The sequence below is a fragment of the Pundamilia nyererei genome, unplaced genomic scaffold (assembly GCF_000239375.1).
Source record: "Pundamilia nyererei isolate P.nyererei 1_Seehausen unplaced genomic scaffold, PunNye1.0 scaffold00125, whole genome shotgun sequence".
NCBI classification, from domain to species: Eukaryota; Metazoa; Chordata; class Actinopteri; order Cichliformes; family Cichlidae; genus Pundamilia; species Pundamilia nyererei.
The window spans coordinates 1911551-1923968 of record NW_005187526.1 but is presented as its reverse complement, the minus strand read 5'-3'; the positions used below and the strand labels follow the sequence as shown (position 1 = coordinate 1923968).

Genomic DNA, 12418 nt, shown 5'->3' with positions numbered 1-12418 from the left:
TGTGTGTGTGTGTGTGTGTGTGTGTGTGTGATCTCCATCTTAGGTATTATCATGCAGATGAATGAAAAAACAGTTATGTGTTTAAGAGCACAGCTCATGAGATCACGGTGAAAACTATCCGCACTGTTCATATTGCTGAAATTAGAACAATTTCATTTGAGTGTAATAAAAACTTTATTAAGGAAATATATGTTTTTAAAGTTGATGAATGTAAATGAATTGACCAGAACAAAAGCAAACAGCACCTTCAAACTATGAAACCAATTCAAAACATCAAAATTAAAAATGGACTGCTGTTCAGACTTCCCATGCTTTGATGTCCATCCGAGGTCTGATTAATTTCAGGACGGGGTCCAAAGTTAACATCATTATCCATCTGTTCTCTTTGTTCTTCAGCCATTTCACTTTGAACCCCACAGTGCAGGCTGTGAAATTCTTGACACAGAAGCCACAGTATGTTCAAGACACCAAAAGCTAAAGTGTTGTAAGACGTTTTGTTGCGGTCATCCAGGTCCAGGTCATCTCTGAGGTCACTGAGCCAATTTAGAATTAGATAGCTTGGTAACCGACACTTTTGTTCCTCCTCCGCGCAGCAACTGTCACCATATTGAGCACAAAAATAAGATGTGCTTTCCCCCCCCCCAGCGTTCAACCTCAGCGCAATTGTCAGTAAAATGCATGTTGCATTAGTAAATCAGTTTGTGTACCTGATTTAATTAAATAAATGAAAAGCTAATGATGAATGATCGATAAAAGTACAGACTTTAATTGTGTATTTCAAATGGTTTAGCGAAGAAACTGCATTAAATCTTTTGGAATGATAACTATTTTATATGTAGTTATGACAAGTAAGGGAGATCAAAAGGTTTAGAGTTTTATCCATTGTATCATTCAATCACTGTTCACAGGAACTTTTTATTTGTGACAGCAACACAATACAGTACAGCTCTCAGTAAATGGAAGTGAAGCCATCAATAGGATAAACCAACCAAACACATATTGTAAGATAAAACCCTACAATGTTAGAGAGAACCTCAGCAATCATGTGATCCCCTGTGAGCACAAACTTAGATCGTTGGGATAATGTTGTAGTATGAGGTATGATGGGCCCTGATTCAATTCAACATTCTCACAGATTTGGAGATAAATAATAACACAAACACACCATGAAAATAACTTAGATGCTTCTTAAGGCAAATAAAAGGAATGTTTTTAAAGGGCTGACCCCAGGAAAAGTCAGGCTTTGGTCAGGTCCTGGAGTTCCAGATTTTTGGCAGTCATTGACTGGTTTTCAGCTTCTGCTGTGAACATTGCGATGAGTTATTGCTGACATGTTTTCCGTGTGTTTAGAAAATCACAGGCTAGAGTCTTCATATCAAAATCACCTGGTGCTCAAAGTCTTGGTGGTGAGTGAAATGAGTTATCCACAGCTTTCTGCCAACTGTACCCTTTATTGATGAGAGTGCAGCCTTTCTTATCACCACCTCACTTCTCATAACTGCCTTAACTCTTTTTTTCTTTAGTTCAACTTCTTCAACTGTTTCGCGTCGCTCTTCTACATTGCCTTTGTCATGCAGGACATGGAGCTTCTCAGACAGGTAGGTCTGCCTCCTTCGTTCCTTTTTTGATTCTACTTCCCATCGTTCTGCTCCTCTAGTTTTTACAGTTCCTTTCTTTTGTTTCTCTCACCTCCCTCTACCCTGGTTTCTGTTGATATTTCTTTGTGTCTGCGCTCTTTCCAGAGTTTGGCGACCTTGTTGATCACCAGTCAGATCTTGAATCAGTTCATGGAGGCCTTCCTGCCCTACTGGCTGCAGAGGAGACGCAACAAAAAGATGATTCGCAAAATCCAGAAGAGAAGACTGTACGAGGAGAAAGAGCTTCCGCTGGTAGAGCAGGTCCGGCTCGAGGCCGACATGAGCACATACTTGGTCAGTACATGTGATCTTTAATCAGAAATCAAATGACGTCTTCTGCGACGTTCTTTAATTTGTGTCTGTCTGTGCTCTCATTCCTGCTCAGGGAACATTTGATGACTACCTGGAGCTCTTCCTGCTGTTTGGTTATGTCAGTCTGTTCTCCTGTGTCTTTCCTCTGGCGGCTGTCCTTGTGGTGTTAAACAACATCACCGAGGTTTACTCTGACGCCTTCAAGATGTGTCGAGTGTTCAAACGACCCTTTGCTGACCCAGCTGCAAACATTGGAGTCTGGCAGGTATTTTCATTTAGTTTTGAATGCAGTTGCTGATGTTCATGAGAAAAGAATGATTTTTGTTAGTTTTTTATTTAACAAATATTGCTGTACAACTATAAACTACCAAAGGACACAGATATCCTCCACATCCTTACTGCTATATTGGACGTCCTTCAGAAATGATATTGGGGTACTCTGAACATTAAAGCTTTCTGTGGACAGGTCATTGTATTTTTTTAACATGCTGTCCTAATCTAAACAGAGCTCCTCCATTAAAAATGACATATGACTGACTCTGTGCTGTGCCCAGCATCCAGGTATGGTTTCCATTCGTGGAAACGAATAACTGTCGCTGTCTTTCTACCTCTGTGTGCAGCTTGCCTTTGAAGCCATGAGTGTGATAGCTGTTGTGACCAACTGTGCACTGATTGGCATGTCTCCACAAGTCAGATCCTACTTCCCCGAGTCAGAGACACAGCTCATACTGTGTACAGTGGCTGCTGAGGTAATTTACGTACACACACACACGCGCGCACACACACGCACACGCACACACACACACGTAATGCGTGACCTCAGACTGGTAAACAAAGGTCAGATTTATGTAGTATTTTGGAGTAACTTTGTGATGTTATGAAACAAAACTTGACTAGTCTTGTATAAGAAATTTCAAAAGTGACACAACTGAAACTTGGTTTGGCAGAAAGTAAATGGTATATTTATAATAGCAGAAATACCACAGCAGCAGAAATGACTCCATTGATGATGGCACAAGCATCTCACAGAGCCATGCCGCTGTGTATGTTTTGCCAGGAGTGGAACAAACACGTCTAAATGGAATGCTAGGAAGCAATTTGTTATACCTCCTTTGTGATATAATACAGTATATAATACGAGTATAATACGCCTGTTTTGAAAAAACTGTATTCTCCATTCTGATAGGTTATAATTATATGTAGTTAGTTAGATATAGTGATAACTGTGCAGTCATTCTTTTTGCATGGTTATAGAGGCAATTTTGCCATTCACTTTCATTTAAGGATCAGTGAATTTACCAAGGAAGACAACACAAAAATTGGACTTGTAGCATTATTCCTGTATTTTTTATTTTCTATAGCTCTCATAATCATTTTTGGATACATTAGTGTTTAATAGCGTTCTTGTTAACACCGCCCTGTTCTGTAGTTGTGCCAGATGCAGATTTTTGTTCACTAGATGGAGCCACAGCCCAAAGCAAGGGCTGAGGGTGACGGGCAGAGTGGAGAGTGTGTGTGTGTCCGCACATAAATGAAATTTGCACTGTGCGTATTCAGCCTATAATTGTTTGAGCTTGTGTGTGTGTGTGTGTGTGTGTGTGTGTGTTAATTTGAGCATTCACGCTGCAGATTCCTCTTCTCCTGATTCTACCTCTATTAACATAACGTCAGCCCGCTCCCCTTTTCTATGTGCCCTGTTCAAACAGTGCAGCCTAACACACCTCCTGCCTCCGGAGGGGGGGGGCTCAAAATAACAGCACAAACAGGTGAGGATGTAGTGAATGGGAGGTGCTGCAGTATGGAGATTTCTTTTAAGGACATTCATAAAGAAAACAGTTGTACGTTTGTGCTGCTTTAACAACCTCCTGAGGGACGATTGTTTTAACTGTCTGGTTGCTGCCTGAGACTGTAAATGCTCTTTGAAATACTGTAGCTCACTGTACAACATCTCTCTGCTGATGCCAAGGCAGAAACTGGGTCACATCGATCGTCTGCATGTTGAACGTGTGGTCGGCACACACAGCTGAAAACTCTGCAGTTCACAGAGAAGTTGTTCTTTGTGGGTGATATTTCTCCTGCAGCAGCTGCCAGGATAAGCCTGGGTTTGTTTAAACCTTTCTTTTTGCTGGGAGTTCTCTATTAGTGTGAGATGGATTGAATCGTTTTAGCCTTCCTTTGTCTCATGGGCTGCAGAATCTGCCTCCTAGATGTGTCTTTTGTCCAAAGAGTCACCATTTGGAAAAGATGATCGGTCAGAGTTTATGCATCTGCTACGGTCTGCTGTTGAAATTGAAAGTGGGAGAAATGGGATGGTATGTGTCTCTTTCACAGTGTATGGTGATAAATAGGAAATCCAAATAGAATCAAGTGAATTGAATCATCAAACCCCTCTGGAGCCCTTTGTGAGGGAGCTGTGGTGTTAACAGATTCCGCTTTGAGAACCATGGGTCTGATGACAACATGCTACATTATACATGATCTGATGACACAGCTCACTGATTTTTTTTGTTGTTAACTTTACTTACTGACGGGGTGTAACAGCTCTGTGTTTGGATTAATTTCCAAGTGCAGATGTTACTGATGACAATAGGTCGTTTCGCAGGTAACTGCTCATGCACCATCAATGGCATGCAGAGACTTTTACAGATGGGTGAGATGAGTGGGTGAACCAACTGCATTCCAGTTCCTCATCATCTCTGACAACAGTGTAGCAGTACACATACACAAACGGCCAAAAAAAGACTGAGCATCTTAAAAAGCTGAATATTGTGAAGTTTGTCAAAGAGGTCAACTTTCATGCTCATTGAAGGTAAAGTAAATGGGTCAATGGTCTGTACTGGTCTGGGGTGCTGTATCACCTACAGTGACAGACGTCATGAGGAAATATGAAAAATACAGACCCTGCAATTAGAGAACGAACCCAAATGATTGCCTAATCCCCTGCAAACTAGCACTTGTCAACAGAGGGGAGGAAAAACTCCCTTTTAACAGGAAGAAGCCCCCATCAGAGCCATGCTCAGGGAGGCTGAACATGCCATTTGCCCTTTCCACAGTTCAGGGATGAGGGTAAAAGAGGAGGATGGAAAGAATGCTAGAGAAGGGTTTCGTGGGAAATCCCACCTTTCAAGTATTCAGAGAAATATCTCTCAAGTGCCACCTGCTGTGCCTCTGGCTGAATTGTAGACAATTTAATTGAAATTAATAGCAAGTGGAATGACTGTCCTACATCGACTCCTGCTACTCTCCTCTCAGTTCCAGCCTTTGTCAGCATGACATAAACGCTCCCAGAAAAAATGAGAGATTTAACAGCTGATAGTCAAGCTAGCTTCCAAAGACAATTACCAAGTGCAGCCAGAGGGGGGCAGTAAATTTCAGGATAGATGTAATCGGGCAATATGAGATCTGTTTTGGTCCAAAATGCTGGTCTGAGCTGTAAGGACAGAGATTGTTTTCACTTTAGTATCATTTTAATTGATGTCTGTTTTTATATTTGCTTGTATAAGACACGCTATTTTCTTGTTGGGAAGCCAAAATCAGAAGATTTTCACCATCGCTGTCTTTAGTTAAACACTTGTCTTTCACAAGTCATTAGCCAGTGAGCATACCATGGTTAATCCTCCCTTTCTGACTGTAATGGGGGCCATAATCTACTAAATGAATATCACGTTGCATGCGGTGTGACTTGAAACTAGCAACAGAAGCCATGAACTCATCAGGCCAGCAAGGATCATTTTACCATAAACTTCCAAACAGCTGATCTTCTGTTTGCCAACAGAGGAGTCACACAGGTTTAGTAGAATGCAGGTTTAAGACACCTCCACACTGGCTTCTTTGACTTTTAAGAGCTGAATGTTACATCCATCTATTCAGTCTATACACTGAGGTTAAGACATGAACCATGTAGTGCTGATCCAGTTGAGTTAAAGAATGTAATGATAATCGAATGAACGGATGTCCTTTAGTAGGACTGAAGATATTTTAAGCTTTTAATCAACCAGGTGTGTTTTTCCGCAATTTGTTTGTTATTACTTATTACTCTCAACTTCTCTGATATTCCCTCCAGCTTCAATTTGTAACACAGTGGCAGCTTTTTTTCATCACTTTTAATAATAACAATAATAATAATAATAATGTATACTTTATTGATCCCCGTGGGGAAATTCCTCTCTGCATTTAACCCACTCACTCAGTGAAGCAGAGTGAATATGACCTTTGTTTGGTGTGTGTGTGTGCATTACATGAGCCCTTACTCTAGACTTTTTCTGATTAAAGACTCCAGGGACTCCAGTAAATCACACTCACAGCATGTTGCCTCTAATCCATCCTAACCTCCTCCAAACTGTCTTTTGGGCTGAGTAGAAATGAACATGACTTTTTATAGCAGAGGGCTGCGCTTTGGGCCTGGGGGTCATGTTCTCTGCTTGATTTGCACTCTGCCTCACTCACCTGAATCATGAGAGGAGGTGTGATGCTGCTTTTGCAAACACAGAGGGAAACCAGGTTAGCTCACAGCTTGGTGTTTGGCTTACACTCTCGCTTTGCAGTGGTTGTATATGAGCAATCCATCCTGCCGCGACACACTGCATCAGTCAGGTGTGTCATGCATTTCCTTGCTTTTCTCTTTAGTGCACACTGCAGACCTGTGATGGAAGGCTTGGATCAAAGTAGAGATAAAATGAGTGAATGTGGAAGCAAAAGGAGGAGAAACGGGAAGGAAGGGACTGAGAGCAGAACCGCCAGGGCTGATGAAAGAGACAAGGAAAACGATTGACTGAGGAAAAGAAACCTGTGTGTGTGAGTGTGTGAGAGAGAGAGAGCGAGATCCAAGCACGTTCTTGCCTGCTACCACCACATTTCCTAGAATTGAGCAAACAGGCTATTAAAGAGATGGCACAACAAGAACAGTGAGAGCCAGCTTGTGTAATGTTAAGTGTGTGAAAGAAGAGCTGCACATGAATACACATACATGTGGTTTATTGACTCAGCAGCCAGTATATTGCTTTTAGAGAAACCTTTTCTAATTAAAGCTGCTAACAGGTCTGTGAGTGCATACATTGTTAAATACAGCTAACTCCAGGCGGAGCAGAGCCTCTAACCCACTATCTTAGTGCAGACAGACAGGAGATCACAGATGGGGTTTTTTTCCTTCGAAGCATTTCACATTGCTCTTCTTAAGTCGGTCGTCATCTCTTTAATAAGAGAAGGCTGATTCAGAGAGCTGAGGGTTCAAATCAAAACCCTCAGCTCCTCTTATCTCTGTTATGGGGGTGGGTTGGGAGCAGGCGCGAGGGCTTCGCCGCGCCGCTTTCCAGCATCAGTGCTATGATACCTGGGTAATTGCTGTGTAGGGTTTACACACATCAGTGAGCAGTAACTAGGCAACTGGCCAGCCTGCCGCTGAAAGAGACAGAGACTTTCTTTCAGTCACGGGTCTGTCTGTTATAATCGACTCATTTCGGAGGAGGAGCTGAGGAAACAGAGCAGGGACTCTGAAGTGTGTCTGCTTACAAGGGACCTGAAAGGACGGGAGACAAGATCACAGCCTAATGGCATGGAAAAAGAAAGGGTTCACAGTTATTGGTTATTTGAGCTGGTGTGCAGCACACAGGTATTTTCAATTTGACAAAACTTTTAACACAAAATATCTCGGCATGATGGAAAACTAATAATTAGTTATCATGGTTTGTGTGTAGCCTGTATTGTGTATTTACACGACTTCTAAGACTGACTCGAACCATAAATGCAGTATTTGAATTGAGAATATTAGTGCGTAGGACACAGATATGTCCTAAGGCCCTAAGTGATGTTTACAGCTTGAGACAGTCTATAGTGCAAACAACAATACATTTAGTTAAAGCTGGAAGAAGCAATAGTAGTCAGTATGTGTTATCAGAGGTCCACTGTGTGGGCATCCACTCATGCCCACTCAGCATGGGTATGAATGTCACAGTAATTTTGGGCTTCTTGGAGCTGATTGTACTACATACATGATGATTGCACATGCCCATAATGAGTGTATGTAACCTGCTGGCCATAATTGTTTATAAAAGCATCCGTAGGGGTTATTATGCATTTAATTTAATTTGTAAAGCTTATATTCACTCTAAATACACAAATTTTTATGAAGTCCAGCAATCGCTGTCCTTTAAAATTTGGTTTGATGGTTATTTTTAGAGGCAAATATCTGTCTTAAAGGCTGTTAGATGCTCTGGGACCATCATAAATGGGACCGAGTTGAGCGACGAGACTGAACGAACAGTTACATTATAGCCTATAGAGCAGAGTGGAACAGCAGTGTCATGGTAATATAAAAATGCTTTTCTGTGCTGCCAAAGTCTACCAGTTCAAAGTAAAGTACGTTATTATAATACAGACCATACTAACTGCTCACAAAGCTGATTACGGGTCAGTACAGTACAGTACATTATTAACTTTGTAATCTAAAAGAAGCCAAAGACCTGACATTAACATAGCTCTGTGTGGTGATTAAGGTGCCTGCATGGGACAGCTTTTTGTGTGTGTCTGTCAAATTGTCTTTTTCAGCAGCCCACCACACAGTAATCTCATTACACTGTTTTTAAAGACAATAAGATGATCTTATCTGCTGGCAACCACAGAGCAGCAGCAGGCCAGGATCCACCCATAAACTAGTCTAGCCTCCCACTCTGTATTTGAGCTTTGTTTACACTGGAGGAGCTTTGAACTTGGTGTGCAAAGCAACTTAATCTTCTAAACCTATATTATGTAATTAAATGACCCCACTCTACAGCTAGCAATTTTGTATTGCAATGCATTGTTTTGTTTTGTTTGTGATAGCACTGAATGCAACGTCGTGTTATTATTTCCTTGGACTTTACGTTATCACGGTTAGCTAATAGAATTTCTTTGAGCAATTAGAGAAGGATGCCTCCTGCTTCCCTAATCATTATCTAGAACCAGTATTTTTATGATTCCACTGGTGTGTTTGTCCCTGAGTGGCACCTTTATTAGTATGCATAGATATTTGACCCATCATCAGGATGACTCAAGTTTATCACGACTCTCACTGTGTAATTCCCTCAGTAGTCTGGAGACCGCATCACAGCTAAGAGGAGACTTAGATTTGGCCTTAAAGTTATTGGCTGACAAGAAACTCATGACTCAAAATGAATACTAATGAGTGTATCTGCTAGATGTGCAAGCTACTGCATGCAAATATGTTGATCATGACATAACTTAATCGTCTAATGTAGATCTCATGTTGTGTTAACAGCTCATTGTGCTGCCACCTGGTCAATAAAATCGGTGTATGCAGCTTTACTTTACGCTGAGTCAGACCTCACGAATCAAGTCGCACTGCATCGTAAAGACTGACATGCCTCGCTGTCCTCACATCATACAGCAAACACACTCTCCCAAAAGTTGCGATCTCTCCCTCTCACGTCGGTGCCGCTGCTTCCCTGCGCCGCTGTTGGCTGTCCCCAGCATTCGCATGTCTGCTCATCATCACTCCCTAATTTGATATACAATATTTTTGGTGAGTGATGAGCTCCACAGCATAAAAACCAGACTTTTGTATTCAAACTACATGCTGGTGCATTCCTGTTTCCTGACTAAGTTGATTAAAAAAATATTTAAATACATTTATTATTCTTGTTGCGTATATCAAGAAGCAAAAGCAGGGTTTCTCCTGCAGACAAAAAAAATTGCGACACAATTTTTTGTTTGTTTGTTTGTTCCACGTTCTCATTCATTTTTCTCCTCAACATTCTACACACAATACCCAATAATGACAAAGTGAAATAAAATGCTGAAATGTATTAAAAATCACAACATAACATGCAGATAAATATTCACATCTTTTGCTTCACTGCTTTGAAGCATGTAGGATGAATTGTTCAGAAGACTTTAAGGCAACATGAAGAAGACTGTAGTGAAAACACAGTATGGCAGCTAGCTGTTAGAAAGATGCGTTCTGCTCAGATCACGTATGAAAAGGCAGTTTTTCTGTTTGTGTCTCATCAGTAAGATTGACGGTGGAATGAAATGTAGTCAGTTCCATGCTAACAGCAAAATGTACTAAATGATTTGAGCATTAGCGCGGTGGCTAAGGTAACATTAGCAATAAATCTGGGCAGTATGGCCAAGAATTTACAATTCCTATTTGTTTTTTCCTCATTACATAAACGCAACAAAAGAATGAATTCCAAAGTACTCAAAGAGGGAAGTGGCTTTGCATGATTCATAGTTCAAAACAATTCTTGCTTTTCTTTTGTTAGGTGGCCACTCGGCTATTTTTGCTCCTCTTCCTTTAAGGCCACCCACCCTTCGAGTGAGCTTCCTTCCTGCAGCAAATTTGAAAAGCAGGTGGGTGGGGTTTCTGTCCTTTACAGCAGCGGTCCTCAACCCCCGGGCCTCGGACCGGTACCGGTCCGTGAGTCATTTGGTACCGGGCCACGAGAGTTGAGGCTCAGGTGTGAAATGTATGGTTTTCAGGGTTTTTATCGGTTTTCAGCGTTATTTTGTTATCGTTTTTATCGTTAACTCGGTTTTCCTGGGTCTTTTCACGTGTGTTATGAATAAATCTTCTTTTTTTGGTACCGGTACTAGTTTTATTTTGTTGTATTTATCCGCGACACCTTAAAGGCCGGTCCGTGAAAATATTGTCGGGCATAAACCGGTCCGTGGCGCAAAAAAGGTTGGGGACCGCTGATTTACAGGACAGCGTCTCGCCCAGGCCTGCTGTGAGTTATTAGTCAAGAAATGGCTATTAGGTCTGCTTTAATTAAAACTGTACACCCTTCCAGAATAAGTAGGATAGCAAACCAACAGTAAAATCCACTTGTTATCTTTTCATTTAATACAAAGAATACACCAGGAGGCTATAGAAAAATCTTAGCACCACAAGATTTTTTTGACTTGGCGTGGTATTCTTGGAATCCATTTCTTTTATTCTCTTAGTAAGTTCAAGTTGTGTCACTGAATAGCATGTCAAAGAAAATACCAGAGTCAGTGACATTCACCAACACCTTTGTTAGATACACCTCTTCAAATTCTTGTTAACACAAATATCTAATCAGCTAATCATACGACAGAAAGGTATGCAGACATGTAGACTTTCCACTGGTCAAAGTGGTCAAACTAAGCATGGTTGTGGGCGTCAGATGGGCTACTCTGAATGTTTCAGAAACTGTTGATCTGAGCGGCAGCTCCCACAACCATCTCTGTGGTTTACAGAGTATGGTCAGAAAAAGAGAAAATATCCACTCAGCAGCAGTTCTCCAGCTGAAAATGATTTGTTCTTGTCAGAGTCAGAGGAGAATGGCTAGACTGCTTCAAGTTGGCAAAGGTACCCGAGATTTAACAACCAAGGTGTAACTAACAAAGTGACCTGTAAGTATGCACTCCATGTTCTCTGTGTATTTTTGCCTGAGCGCCTCAAACAAAGCAAACTTTATAGTAAACCCAGACAGCTCATATCAATCTGCTCATATTTTGATTTGATGTGAGATAATAACAGGTCTAATTAGTTTCTTTGTTTGGAGGAGTGTCCAGGTGTTCCTCTTTACGTAGGGCTACACAATATTAAGCTGTATATCAAATACTTGTTCTTCAAATAGGAAATGGCAAACCTGTAATATCCAGAGTTTGGTCTTTATAGATTTTTTTTATTTTATTTTAGAACATTTCTCAGCTGTAGTAACATTTCTGTTTGCCCTACATTTATTTACTTGATGAAGGAGAACATCAGCCTTTGCTGGTGTAATTTAATCAGCGTAGCAATGATGATACAAATAGTTTTCATATTGAGCATTTGAAGTTCAGTCACATCCATTGTGTCAGACAAAGCAGAATTTATTGTCAGGCTCAAATGTTTCACAAGTTACCTTCTTCCAACCTTCACCGAGTGTCCTCTGTCTTTAGTCTAACCTTGTGCTGTTGAACACACACAAATATAAATTAGCCTTCAATAGCATTAGTAATTCGCTAAGAGCTGGACTGTTTATTCTGCACTTTCAATCAATGTAACAAACCACTGAGGTCAGGGATTTCTGAGCATGTTCTGGTTGTTAATTATTGGAGCTGCTGTGCTGACTGGAATGGCAAAATGTCTTAGTTTATGCAACTTCAAGCTCATAGTGTTCCAAGTGGCATCAATCAGAGCATAATCTGGGGTCATATTATGTCCAACTAGGCAAGATAAATTATTTTACCATCCTCAGTGAAAGCTAGTGTTAGCGTGGAAATATATGTAATTCCATTGTCTTACTCAAATCACTTGGTTTGATAACCCTGAAAGCCATTCCTGTGGAACAGTGCACCTTGTTATCTGCTCTTTTTTTTTTGTTCCATCTACTGTAGCATAAGTCCATTACTGTGATGAGGAAAAGGGTGCTGAATCAAAGAAGCTGGTGGCGGCTGGCCGTGCTCCAGATGGACTGGCGTGTGTGTGTGTGTGTGTGTGTGTGTGTGTGTGTGTGTGTGTGTGT

The 12418-nt window shown here is 41.1% G+C and overlaps 1 protein-coding gene across 3 annotated transcripts in view; it reads left to right on the top strand.

Annotated features, from left to right (window-relative positions):
- The window catches only part of ano10a (anoctamin 10a), a 37083-nt gene that overhangs the window by 12919 nt on the left and 11746 nt on the right, over window positions 1–12418 (top strand). For all 3 annotated transcript variants that reach the window (XM_005742971.2, XM_013913314.1, XM_005742970.1), the window contains 5 exons: window positions 1351–1406; window positions 1524–1598; window positions 1743–1931; window positions 2023–2214; window positions 2570–2698. In XM_005742971.2, coding sequence (XP_005743028.1) covers window positions 1351–1406; window positions 1524–1598; window positions 1743–1931; window positions 2023–2214; window positions 2570–2698 — 641 coding nt within the window. The remainder of the gene's footprint in view (window positions 1–1350; window positions 1407–1523; window positions 1599–1742; window positions 1932–2022; window positions 2215–2569; window positions 2699–12418) is intronic.